This window comes from Periplaneta americana, chromosome 1, assembly GCF_040183065.1.
Source record: "Periplaneta americana isolate PAMFEO1 chromosome 1, P.americana_PAMFEO1_priV1, whole genome shotgun sequence".
In the NCBI taxonomy this organism is placed as follows: Eukaryota; Metazoa; Arthropoda; class Insecta; order Blattodea; family Blattidae; genus Periplaneta; species Periplaneta americana.
Genome location: NC_091117.1, coordinates 139928816 through 139943769, shown reverse-complemented (window position 1 = coordinate 139943769; position 14954 = coordinate 139928816). Strand labels below are relative to the sequence as shown.

Sequence of the window (14954 nt, the reverse complement as noted above, 5' to 3'; positions counted from 1 at the left end):
ACTCTCCACCCCGGGGGGAATATAAACACTGAAGCCAGGCTACTTTCCAAAAAAAAATTGTCAAAATCGGCTACTTGGAGAAGACTTTTAGAAAATTAGAATGAAAGGTCTAAGATCCCCAACAACTTCACTGTAAGAGCCCTGCAGGGCTACTAGTAACCAGCAAAAAAAGATTCTCCGCTGTTCCTGAAAGATTTTATGTGGAATTAAAAATTTTGAGCCTATGAAAAAAGAATAATATGAAGTGTGACGTTACATTTACTCGTCAGCCACATCGGACATGGTTGCATCAAAATCAGAATCCTGAACACAAGTTCTCAAGAAAATAAATAAATAAATAAAAATAAAACAAACTCACCCTTCTGCGAACTTTTTCACTGCCGTAACTCCACCAAATGTGCAGCGGGAAGAAAGCTGATATATGTAGAGCAAAGAGGTCCCTGAATTCTAACTGCAGTTCAAAGGATATCTCTTTACCCATAGCCATGTGGACGTTAGACCACAAGAAAATATCAACTGATATCTTCTTCTGCCCTGGACTTTTCTTCTGTTCACCATTTCTTCCAGTGCATCCTTAAGTAAGCAGTTTCTTCTTAGCCAGCACCCCAGCCAATTTCTTTTTCTCTTCCTGATCAGTTTCAGCATCATTCTTTCTTCACCCACTCTTTCCAACACAGCTTCATTTCTTATTGTCTGTCCATTTCACACTCTCCATTCTTCTCCATATCCACATTTCAAATGGTTCTCTTTCTTAGTTTTTTTTCCAGAGGTCCTCTGAAGATGCTCCTTTTCTTAATAAGAGCTTCCTTTGTCGTTGCCATCTTCCTTTTCACTTCCTGGCAGCAGCTCATGTTGCTGCTTATAGTACAGCTTATATTTGAAGCTGTCCACTTGCTCTATAAGCCTCATTTAGTATCCACACGTTTATCTTCTTTAGTTTTCTTCCGACAACCATGGTCTTCATCTTGTTTGAATTTATCTTCATCCCATACTGCTCACAGCTGTCATTTAGCTCCAGTAGCATATCCCTTGCCATGTTAAAAAATATCAAGGCTATAATCCATCTTTCCGCGAATTTTTTCACCGCAACTCCGCTGAAAGTGCAGCTGGAAAAAAGCCGATGTATGATGTACAGCAGAGAGGTCCCCAAGTTCTAACTGCAGTCCAAAGGAAACCCTTTATCCCTAGGCAGATAGACACTAGAGTCCGGCAAATATAAAAAAAATAGTAGAAATCAGCTCTCACATATGACTTTCTTTTAGAAAATGAGAACAAAGGAGCTGAGAATCTGTCCACTTTACTGTAGGAGCCCTGCAGGGTTACTGAACTAGCAAACATATCGAGCTCCTTTGCCTCTGACTTTACGTGGGATTAAAATTGTTGTCACTATCAAACTTAGCCAGGAATATTTTAGTTTCAAATCTTCGGTATATAATGTTGCGATCAAGGGACAGGGCATGGTGCTACATTCACCCATGATCAATGTCAGATGCGGTAGCATCAAAATCGAAATCCCAAACACAATTTGATTTTCGAAAAAAAAAAATATCAAATCTACCCTTAAAGTCAACTTTCTCACTGCCATAACTCTGCCAAATGTGCAGCAGGAAGGAAGCTGATGTACGCAGAGCAGAGAGGATCCTGAAGTTCTAACTGCAGTCCAAAGGACAGTCCTTTACCCATAGGGATGTGGATGCTAGAGCTTGGCATATTTAAAAAAAAACCGTCAAAACCGGCTACTCAGAGAAGACTTTTCTCTTTTTTAGAAAATGAAAATGAAGAGGCTGAGATTCCTGCTCTTTCTGATGTAGGAGCCCTGCATGACTACTAGTAACCAGCAAAAAAATCAAACTCCTCTCTTGCTCCTGACAGACTTTATGTGTGATTAAAAATTTTGAACCTATAAAAAAAGTCCGATAATATTTCAGACTCAAATCTGCGGTATGTAATGCCAGGATTGAGGAATGGGGCATGGTGCTGCATTCACCCATGACCCACATCGGACATGATAGCATCGAAATCTGAATTCTGTATAGAAGTTGATTTTCTAAAAAAAAAAAAAAAAAAAAACCTGACCTGGTAGGAGTATTAGAAGAAGAAGTAGTAGTAGTAGTAGTAGTAGTAGTAGTAGTAGTAGTAGTAGTAGTAGTAGTAGCAGCAGCAGCAACAGCAGTAGTACTAGATCTAGTATACAGAACTCGTCATAGTTGCAGAACTAGGACTATAATCAGTAGTGGTACTAGTAACCATAGAAAAACTAGAACTAGTAGACATAATCATAGAATTATTAGTACTAGTAGTAGTATTAGTAGTAGGAGTAGGAGTAGGAGTAGTAGTAGTAGTAGTAGTAGTAGTAGTAGTAGTAGAACTTGAACTAGTGGTCTTCTTCTTTAGCATACAGCCCCCTGAGACTGACTACTGGTCTCAACAGAGGTGAATGACCAAACCAACCAGTATGGGGGTGACTTGTAGTCAGCATGATGTCCTTCCATATGTTACAACTGGCTTACAAAACCAGATTTCGCTACTCACAATGCTGAATAGGCACCAGTGTTATATGAGCCGTTCAGAGCAAAAGTGGTGTAAGTCAAAATTGGGTAATGAGATTTAAAGTAAAAATTCTGTAAAATACAGTGCAAACTGGCAATTAATATAGCCTTCGTGCTATCCACTGACTACTAATAGTTTAAATAAACTGAATCTTAATTGCTACTTTGCGCTGTATTTTACAGAATGTTTACTTTAACCCTCATTACCCATTTTTGACTTACACCACTTCTGCTCTGAACGGCTCATATAATGGCCACAATTTCATGGGAAAATTTTTTCTCCCATAAGAACTCGAACCAGTGCTCATTTCATATCACTAGTCCAAGACATAAATACTTTATTAGACCACGCAGAACATCAGTATTGATTAGTATTCCAATATTTTAGTATTGTTCCATTTTCGATAAAAAAAATGTATTGAAGTAAAGATTTTCTATAATGTACCCTTAGTTGATGTAACAACTGTAATAAATTGAACAAAATACCACAGAATAAAATACAGTATATTATCAGTAGAGCCCGGATGTTTAGGCATTTATAACAGTTAAAATAGGCAGGCAAAAAATGCAATAATATATTTTAGCAATAAATTTAAATTATATCAACATATCTCACATATTTACTTCGTAGGTGACACATATTGACTTAAAGGCTAAAATATATATATATTTTTTTCCTGATCAACTGTCTTTTTGCAAACCTTACATAACAAAACTATTCCATCGGATGAAAACACATGGGCACCAAATTTACTAACATAAGCATGAAGTTTACTTTCCAATGGTTTACTGAATTTAGGCATTCTAGCTAACTGATCTTATACCTTCTGCAACCCGACAATGACTGACTGTTCCTCACTCAAATTTCTTTCTCCTACAATAATAAACACGTGTAGCACAAAATTGTAAAAATAAGATCTGAAAATATGAAAACAAACAATTGAAAATGCTATGTGACAACTTCTATGAGAACAAGCTTAATATTTAAAATTATAAAGCTGATTGTTGATATCGTGAAGACATGACAACATTATATTTGTAACTGTGGATTGTCGATCATTATTCATATTACACCAATAGTATTAAAGCACGATTATTACCAGATTAAGCACCGAAATAAATTACTCTTATTTACTATTGTTAGTCACTGTTTCAAATATTTAAATTGCATACACATTACATTAAAATTAATTAGAAAATTGCAAATAAACAAGAAATATTGCTTTAAAATGACAAAAAAAAGACATTTATTAGTAAGAAACACCTTAAAAAGGCAAAACAGGCAAAATAAAAATTGTCCCTACCACTTTGATTTACTCCAAATCACATTTATATCTATGCAGATAATGATTTACTTCCATCCAGTAAAAAAGACATTTTGCCAAACATCCGGGCTCTAATTATCAGATACAATGAATTTTAAACATTGAAACTTCCATTTCCATATTCGTAAAGTACTTACGTTAAAAATCTCTGTGATTAGACAAAATATCATTGACTGTTCTACACTTCACTTTTCAATGCAACTGATATTCAGAATAAGATATTTCAATCAGAAACCTGAACTATCTCTGAAATTTTAATGTTAAATACTGCAATGAGCAGAAGATATTAAATAGAAAATAATGATGTACCGTATTTACTCCCATAATTTTCAGTCGCATAATTTACACACCCCAATTTTTAAGTATCTTTCTCTTTCTTTTTTTTCTTTTGTAAAGTTTAGCCTCTTCACTAGTTATAATGATAAAAAAATACAATAACATTATGGCTCGTCACATGTCTCAGTACATCCCATGGCTGACCTTGAGATGCTGTGACAAGGGGTTGCTTGTAGCCAATGTCATCACATGCATAAAAATCATCCCCTCCATTCTGACCAATCGCCGTAACATTATCATAAAACCTAATGTTACGTACTGTATTCTTATTTGTTTTTCAGTCACCCATGATTCTGCTGAAGTGGCGTTGTTTTCGAAGATTTTTAATGTATTTACGTACTAATTATTTTATATACAGTACCTATATACATTATAATAAAATTAATTACTTTAGTGCAAGATGTTATATGTATTTTTTTATTCCCCATATAATTTATGCACCTCTATTTCAAGACGACTTTTTTTGTCCAAAAAAGTACGAAAAATATGCGAGTAAATACGGTATTTAAAAATGGAAGAACATAAAATAATATGTACTTTTTTATTATTAATTATACTTCTTTGCACACATGATGTATATATGTAATCAATATCCACTTGTTCACATGGGATCAAGACAATGTTTCGAAATGTTGTGAATAATATTCTTTCTGACACAACGCAATTACTTCGAAGTTTGTTTCTGCTTTGTGATCACTGTGTTTGTATTATAGAATCATATGTCCAACTTCTTACATTCAATTCACTTCACATTATCGACTCTATAAATACTTTCCAAACCACTTCCTATCATATGGTGATATCCAATTGTGACAGCCTCCTAAGTTATTTTGTATAACATACTTTAAAGTATAGCGATTCAAGTTTTCTTTTTCTAGTCTCTCTTCTTCTGCTGCCATTTCTTCCATCATCTGTTGATTTACAACTTTTGCAGGAAATGGTAAATTATTTGCCACCATTTCAAGAATTGGTTTTACCTAAAACAAATTAAATGGTAGTACATTAATATATAGGCATTTTATAAAGTGTGCAAACTTACACAATAAATGAAGGATGGTTGGAAGTTTTGCAAAGTTCTGTACACCGGCTCTTAATTCTTGAGGGATTTAAGAAAGTTAGTAAATACACTTATAACATTATCTTTCTACCAGTGCGTTTATTTCCAATACAATCATCATAATTGTCAATACATTTCTATCAACACTGAACTGTTCAAAATCTAGTTAAACGAATTAGCCTTGCACCAAAAACAGATGTTCCATGAACCAAATGATCCTATTTTAATTATTTGCATATAATAACAATAAAGAAACATGTTAAAGGAATTTTATTATCTTTGCTCCAAATGAGTGCTCTCTGGACCACACCGTCAGTTTGTTCGTAGAACTCACTGTTATACGTGAAGTAAGTTGTAGTCAAGGCCAGTCGGAAGAGTTGTAGAATATCATCCGGGAATTGTTCCGCAACCAGTTCTAGAAGCCTCTTTTATCGGAACCTGGCAATGGGCTCCCCGCTGTCACCTGCTATTGCTATCTTTTTCTACTTTTTCTGCTACGTAGACGATACCTTTGTGGTCTGGCCGCACGGATAAGACAAGCTACAAGAGTTTCTACAAAACTTCAACAGCATCCACGCCAATATCAAGTTCACCATGGAGGTGGAGTCAAGAGGGCTCTCTGCCGTTCCTGGATATCCACATACACAGGAAAGCAGATGGTACTCTCGGGCATGGCATATATAGAAAGCTGACACACACAGATCTGTACCTGAATGCACTCAGCCTCCACCACCCTTCGCAGAAGAAGTCTGTCCTGACTAGTTCACTACATCGCGCCATAGTCATATCCGATATCAACAACTTGCCTGCAGAAATGGACCATCTATGTAGAACACTACAACAAAACAACTACAGCCGGAGAGACATCAACAAAGCCCTTAAACTAGCTACCACGAGAAGAAAGACAATAGACTTAGACAGCAAGCAAGAATCGACAAGGAAAGCTTTCATTCCATTCTGTGGGAGCGTCTCACACAAAATAAGCAGAACCCTCCAGAAGCTAAATATCAAAACCATCCATAAACCACAGAGCAAAATCCGGAGTCATCTACGTCAGGTTAAAGACAGTCAGGGCCTAAGGACACCAGGGATTTACAAGATTCCATGTGAGTGCGGCGAAGTATACATAGGGCAGACTGGCCGCACAATAGAAGACACAATCAAAGAGCATAAGAGGAACCTGAGGCTCTATTACCCGGAAAAATCTGCAGTGGCGCAACACAGCATAGAAAAGGAGCATAAAATACTATTTGACCACACCAAGGTCATTAACAAATCAAGCCACTACTGGGAACGTACAATCAAGGAGGCCATATAGATTAAGCTGGAGAAAAACAACTTTAACAGGGACGGTGGACTACAGCTCAGTCAGACATGGACACTGGCCTTGGACCAGCTTAGGCCCTCTTACAATCAAGGTCACGAAGATCACGGACCGAGGACAGCAACCGATTCCAACCAGCGGAACAGGACTCGCCGCCCGCCAAACTTCACACAAGAATCCCGGGAGGGGCAGAGCTTACGAGGAATGATAATTCCCGGCTCTGGATTGGCCAATCCGCCAACCAATCCCGTATCACCTGAGACAGTCTAACATCTATATAACCCACGACTTTCTGTCCAGACACAACTTCCCTGAAGATGGCTGCAGAGATAGCAGTTGAAAGCTTGGAACATTCCAAAATTTTAACTCGGCTGATATCCTGCGAAAACATATTAGTGAAGCATATGCTTATCATTTAATTGGAAGTCTTCCAGCTGAGAGTAAGAGTTCTCAGTTCTTACAAGAATATTTTATTTCAGATGCTGACCAATTGCCTATTAGGTCTAATATAGTATCAAGCTTAAAAACAGAATTGACTGAACAACTCCAGAAAGTACTGCATGATAATAACAGTTATATTCATAATTTTAAATACAACTTTGAAAATGATTCGGGAGCAAACGACTTACAACGTATAAAAAGCTATTATTCACTAAGTAATTACAAAACTGTATTTAGATTTAAGTCAATAGGTATTTCTAACAAGTGCAGCAAAGATAGTATGGCTAGTCTCAGTATTAATACAGGGTTCATACAGAAATTCTGATATCCATTTCCTTGACTTTCCGTAACTATCCCTGATTTGGTGAAGAAATTTTCCCTGACAAATCATGAGTACTATTGTGGGTGTACAGTTTCGGTTTCACAACGGTTTTCAGTCTTCAAGTCAAAACTTTATTTTTCTTATTTGTAGTGTGTAATATGTAAAACAATTTAATATACAATGTTTATATGACTAAGAATATAAGCCAATAAAAAATTTGGTAAAAGTGTCTTTAATGTGCTGAAATATTATGGTACAGCTGTCAAAAGAAAAAGTGGCCGCTCTCCTGAAACAAAGTTCCCTTTGGGTATCTTCGCTATAATTCGGAGACAGGCGATGTTACATGTTGTTGGACCACGTTGCCTGATATCTACAGTTATAATTGAAGTATTCTCTCTGTGATTCGATAGCGTAATGGTAGCGTTATGTTTTTGAGAGAGACAAACTATACATAATGGCTCCTTTCTCTTTTACGATTATTTTAGTAATTAACATCAGGTTCATTAATATATTATGCCATGACTTTATCATTATGATATTGTGGCTGCAAATGGAAAGAAAAAAGATTTTATTCTCAATAAAAATATCTTTCGTGGCATAAACAAAACAAATTTACTGGCGTCGGCCTTAAAACAATTAAGCGTTCAAAAAACAAAACAAAAAGCCACAATTCAATATTTAGTCTATCTTCCTCTTATCTCGATCATCTTGCAGTCGAGTGGGCATGGAATCGACTAGTCTTTGCAAATAGCGACTGTTCTTAGACACGATATTCCAGGCATTCTGAACATATCCACATACATAAGTGTTCTGTCCATGGGCAGGTCTTTCATTGCAAACCCAGCAATCTCCAATCTTTCCTATTATCTGCCTTCCTCTTAGTCTCCGCATATGATCCACATATCCTAATGTCGTCTATTATTCTTTTCAACCAGAGACCCAACAAATTCCTTTTCCTCTTTCTAATCAGTTTCAGCATCATTCTTTCTTCACTCACTTTTTCAAACACAATTTTATTTCCTATTCTGTCTGTCCACTTCACATGCACAGTTCTTCACCACATCCACATTTCACATGCTTCAATTCGTTTCTCTTCATTTCGTCGTAATGTCCATGTTCCTTCCTCATACAATGCCACACTCCACACAAAGCACTTCACTAGTCTCTTCCTTAGTTCTTTTTCCAGAGGTCCGCAGAATATCCTTCTTCTTCTATTAAAAGCTTCCTTTGTTCATGTTTGCAGTTTTTCTTGGGAAGGATAGGCCTAAATGCGGTAACATCCTGTTGCTTTCCGCACACCACTATCTCTTTCGCATCTTATTAAATTCCAGGGGACCCAAGCGTGGAGATGAGGAGAGTGGATTTGACTAATTGGGCCCTCCGGACTTCACCGAAAGTCACGGCAAGGATTAAATATTAATTCTATCAGGATGTTTGACCCGATCAGAGACCGGGAAATCTCAATTAGCCTTTGCCCCCCGCATCCTGGACTAGCTTCTGCGAATCATCAGAAAATCTTAGAGTGTGATTGGGCCAATTTTTCCGAAAATGTTTCCACACTTTTGCCCTCGTAGCTCAGCGGACGAACGTCGAAATTTAGATGTCAACGTCTCAGGTTCGATTCCTCATTACTCCTTTTCATTTTATTGTGGTTCAAGATAGTATAATGTAATAATACAAAAAGAAAAACTAATACCAGTATTATGCAACTGGATTTTTCGAAACCTAATATTAAATTTATGTTATTTATATCGCTAAAGAACGATTACAATATAAATAACGGTTTGTTTAATTAATATAAGATATTATATAGTACTTATTTAATTATCTAAATAAAATAACCTATTTTACAAAGAAAGATGGTTATTTGTGTTATAATAATTACTTACATAAAATACAGATTATTTATATTGCGAAAGAACAATAACAATATAAATAACTTGAATATTATTTTATAATGCTAATGAAGGAAAACAGAATATACATGATAACTTGAATATTATCTATATCGCTAAAGAATGATAACAATATAAAAAACGTGAATATTATTCATATCGGAATTTCACAGATTTATTACAGATGTATTTAAGAAATTGTAGAAGAATAATAATTAGTAACAGTGTCCTATTTATTCTTCTTGTAGCCAAATTTGTAACTTTTAAAAAGTGTGGTTACTATGTTGAAGTGTATGTGTTGTAACGGATGCTTGATTTGTTATGTATGTGAGTCAGTTATGTGATGCTTGATGTCGTCGCAATGTCGTAATTATAGTTTGATTGTGTTTGTGTGACTATTGTGTATTAATTTATGATGTATGGTACAGAAAGCTGCGTATTTGTGTTATAGAAGTGTTACGTATGTGTGTTGTTAATGTTTTTGTATGTTTCAAATTGATACCTAATATTTATTTTGCAATCGCAATGCCTAATTTACGGTTTGTTTATGTTTTGTTTACATCGCGTAAGCTAATTTAATTTTCTTTTCTATTTCTCTTTATGCTTATCTTTTTTGTGTATGAAACTATAGCCCTAACATACATATGTAAAATAGGGCTAACCACCATTGGAGACACAATAATAATAATTGTTATTCATATCATTATAAAACGATAACAGAATACAAATGATGACTTGAATTTTATTCATATCTCTAAAGAACGATAACAAAATATAAATAACGTGATATCCATAAAGAACGATAACCGAATATAAATGATAATTTGAATAGCATTTACATCGCTAAAGAACGATTAAAAAATAAAATGAAAACTTGAAGAAGGCCCGAACCCACAACCTTTGAATCATTAAACAAGCACTCTACCGCTGGCCTACGAGGCGCAGACATGGAACACTTTCATAGTTCGGGAACTGCTTGTACAAGCACATGCATTGTGTAACATCGCCGCGACCCAAAGTGGACTTTGAAAATATTCGCTGTTCACGAGTGCGGCCACTTTTTTTTTTTGACAGCTGTACATCCAAGAAGATTAACTCCAAATACAGATTAAAAAAAAATATACATACATACATAAGTGTTCTGCCCATGGGCAGGTCTTTCACTGCAAACTCAGCATTCTCCAATCTTTCCAATTTTTGCCTTCCTTTTTTATTCTCCGCATATGATCCACATATCTTAATGTCGTCTATCATCTGATATCTTCTTCTGCCCCGAACTCTTCTCCTGTTCACCATTACTTCCAGTGCATCCTTCAGTAGGCAGTAGGCAGTTTCTTCTCTTTCTCCTTTTTCTCTTTCTGATCAATTTCGGCATCATTCTTTCTTCACCCACTCTTTCCAACACAACTTCATTTCTAATTCTGTCTGTCCACTTCACATGCCCCATTCTTCTCCATATCCACATTTCAAATGCTTCTATTCATTTCTCTTTATTTAGTTGTAATGTCCATGTTTCTGCTCCACACAATTCCTCACTCCACATAAAGCACTTCACTAGTCTCTTCCTTACTTCTTTTTCCAGAGGTCCGCAGAAGATGCTCCTTTTTCTATTAAAAGCTTTCATGGCCATTGCTATCCTACTTTTGACTTATTGGCTGCAGCTCATGTTACTGCTTATAGTACATCCCAAGTTTTTGAAGCTGTTCACTTTCTCTACTGTCTCATTCAGAATTCGCAAGTTTACCTTCTTTATTTTTCTTGCGACAACCATCGTCTTCGTCTTGTTTGTATTTATCTTCATCCTATAGTGTTCACAGCTGTCATTTAGCTCCAGTAGCATATCCCTTAGTATCGTCTCCTCTTCTGCTAACAACGCCATATCATCAGCAAATCTTATGCACTTTATTCTTCTTCCTCCTACTTTTACCCCTCCCATGTTCTGAAAACAGTTCTTCACTAAATCCTCAAGTAGATGTTGAACAGAGTAGATGATAAAGGGCATCTTTGTCGTACTCCTCTCCCTATTTCGCTTCCTTCAGACGTTTCTCCTCATAACCTGACTTTGACTAGTTGTTTCATATATGTTACTGAACAGCCTCCTGGGTCATTCCATAGTGACACACGTAACATTTTTTAAGTATCTAAATATGATCTTCACAGGATATTTAATTAAATACTTAGTAATTCATGAAAAAGACATTACTGTCTTTTAACATAAGCATTCCTAAATATAAACACAAATTCTTAATGAAAAGGAATAATTAATAATGCAAAAAATATTAAATATTGTATGGTGTGACACACGAACATTTTCTTGCCACTAGATTTATTACCAAAATGGAAAATATTCATATTATTGTGCCAAATGACATAAATGCATTCAGTTGTTTTCCAAACAATTAAGACACTTATGTAGTACATGTAACTGCTAAATCACGAACTTTAAAAAAAATAAACAGTGCCATTAAGAAATAAAATATTGCAAATATGTTTTGACACACGAACATTTTTGTCATGTTGGTTACTAATTGTTTTAAAGGCACTATAAATACATCACTTCTTGTGGAAGTCTTATATACTATGCCTACAGTTCTTATTATACAAAACAACACTAGATTGCACTAAAATACACTTTTCAATTTAAAATATCTACGGTTGTTTACAACCATATGTGGTGATATTTCCTGTGTAATGTCATGTGATGAATATACCAATATGTCAGCCATTTGTAGTACTTCCCTTCCTTAGACACCACAGACACTTTAAATTCTTCGCCACCACAAGATTTTGTAACTTCACATATAGCCTATATTTGACGTCTTTTTTTTTTACTTGGTCATTTAACGACACTGTATCAACCACTAGGTTATTTAGTGTCAATGGGATTGGTGATAGCGTAAGGGTAAGTTAATTAATGTTATTAAATAAAACGATTTTAAATTAATATCAGAAATTTAGTACCATTTACGTAATGTGCAAATAATTACACCAATTTATTTATACATAGGCCTAGTATGGTGGCTACCTATTTACGATATAAATGTACTGCATAAGCTTGTTTTTTATATGAAATAAATTAACATAAACCAATTTTTGTAAGTTTTTAATTCAAGGAATTAAAAAAAAATAATATTTTATACGAACTTTAGGCATAAATTGTCTATGCTAATTTTAGGCCTACACATTAAATTTTTACAACAGCTGTTGTTTAGTCTGTCCAAAGACAGGTGTGAACCTTACAAATGATACCAAGAAGGCACCACTTATGAGGCAACTAGGCCAAGAGATAATGGGATAGCGTGGCCAGTTCCTTTCCCCCTTACAACAGTTATGGAACACATATTTTCAAGAGTGTTTAACCTACAGTTTATGTACATAGAAAAAAAACGCACAGGTGCGTGTGCACGCACACACAATTATCTAAATCAACAATAAGTATTTGAAATTCCACTACTAATTATGTTTAGACGTAAAGACTTCCAATAACAACAAAAATTGTAACTGAATTTTACGATAAACCTTACTGACACACGAACATAACATTTTTGTTTGTGTGTCACAGTCATTGTGTTAGGGCCTACGTGTGTCACGTGTTTTTCTTGTAGAATACGTACATAAATCAAAATGTTGTCCATATAAGAAGTTGATTGTTATGTGATGTGTCTCACTTTTACATTTATGAAACATGAAAAAATGAAATGGTTTTGAAGAAATATAAACAAATGTCCATTTGAGCGTGACACATGAACTCTCAACCTTCCCTTGTAATAATTGCAATCAAGCACGAAATAATCATTGCATTACGGTTTCTATGCATTGTAATTATTAACAAAGGTCAGCACTTCATTATTAATTGCATTTAACATACAAAAGTAATGATTTATTTGCCTTAAATGTGCATTCAAATATGTGATTTCCAGTAGATAATTTCGCGCTCTTAAACCACAGACTTCTTGGCGCTTTTTCTCCCACATACGTGTTGTTACACAATAAGTGTTATCAGATTCAAAAAATTCGGATCATAACGAAAAAAATGACATATAACAAGCAGAGATTCGTGAGATTTTTATTTTTCGTGAAAATGTCGCATTTTCGTGGAATGACCGTCTTTCCAATCCACACTTATTTTCTTGAGGATGTCCATCAGTTTGTTTCATTCCACTCTGTCAAATGCCTTTCTATGTCCACAAATACTATATTCCACTCTAGGTATCTTTCGCTGATTGTCCGTAGTAGTCTAATTGCATCCCTTGTACCTTCTCCTTTTCTGAAGCCAAACTGCTCTTCTTCCAACTGTCCTTCCACCTTAGAATATAAACGTCGATTCAATATTTGCAAAAGAATCTTCGCCAAGTGCGATATCAGGCTGATAGTCCTGAACTTCTTATATTTCTTGGCATTATTCGGTATTGGCAGCAACACCATCTCCGTAAAATCTTCGGGCCATTCGTCTTTATCATATATTTCGTTGCATATACATATGTAATAAACCACCATCCCCGAGTCCACTGCCACCGCCACCAAGTGTGAAATATAGGCATAATATGTACTGAAATATGTAATATCAGGAAAATACGTAATATTGAAAACAGACAGATTTACATTAGGTTGGTATTCAAACACTTCTATACTTGTAATCTGTAAGAGTGTCATAAAATTTCTCCCAGTTTCCGTTTCCCTTTATTATACAATCAATACATATACAGTAATAATATAATTATAGATTTGAAGACACAATATTAACATCAGATAAAATCACAGCAGCCAGATTAACCAATAACACTGAATACTTCAATATAGGTCACTAAATCAAACTTATATATCAGGTGAATAAAAAAGACTGACTTACCAGAAGCAATGAAAACTACTGCTCTAAAAGCAACTAATGAAAAATACCCCAAAAATGAATGGACAAGAGTCTGGATGGTTCACTGATAAATAATAACAGGAATTCAAGTACAAAAGTAGTCTGCAAAGAATTCTCACAGTATCTAGCATTGGATGAAAATGCAAACCATTTTGATGGGGAACTAGCAGCAATCAAAATAGCTCTAATAAACATCCTATACAGATCACACATTAAACAATATGTAGCAATACTTTAGATTCAAAAGCAGCAATAGAAGTTACTGTCAATTATAAAACCAAATCACAAACGAAACAAGAGAAATGATAAAAGCTATGATAACCAGAAATACAAGGTGAGTGGGAATTAACTAAGTATTATTAAATGTCTGTAGAATTTTTAATATTGATAAATCTTAACAGGAGAACTAGAAGAGAAAAAGAAATAATTCATAAGAATGCAATATATATTAATTACGATAAGAAACTTACTTCTGTAAATTCACATTTTCCTCCCATTTCCACAATGACTCTTCCTGCTTTGATAGGTGTCACATAATGATCTATTGATCCCTTACCTCCGCCCATTCGTTGACCCTGGCCCTGAAAGAAAAATTACAATATGTAATATTACATGATCTGTATGCACATACATATACACATAGGCCTATACACACATATAACATACATCTGTATTTACATACGAGGGTTGTAAATAAAGTAGTGGCAACATAAACAGTACGAATATTGTATTATTGAACTTACAGGAAAATGTATTTACATCCTTTCAATATAATCACCAGCCTGTTCCTATCTTTTGCCAAATCTGTGGTAACTGTTGAATGCCATTAGTAAGGTTG

General features: G+C 35.1%; 1 protein-coding gene across 1 annotated transcript in view; it reads right to left on the bottom strand.

Annotated features, from left to right (window-relative positions):
* Positions 1 to 4737: 4737 nt before the first annotated feature.
* The window catches only part of mRpL16 (mitochondrial ribosomal protein L16), a 46915-nt gene continuing 36698 nt past the window's right edge, over positions 4738 to 14954 (bottom strand). Inside the window, exons 5-6 of the mRNA XM_069828354.1 lie at positions 14587 to 14697; positions 4738 to 5187 (exon numbers count right to left, since the gene is read on the bottom strand). Of these exons, the coding sequence (XP_069684455.1) occupies positions 4972 to 5187; positions 14587 to 14697 (327 nt within the window). The 3' untranslated portion in view covers positions 4738 to 4971. The remainder of the gene's footprint in view (positions 5188 to 14586; positions 14698 to 14954) is intronic.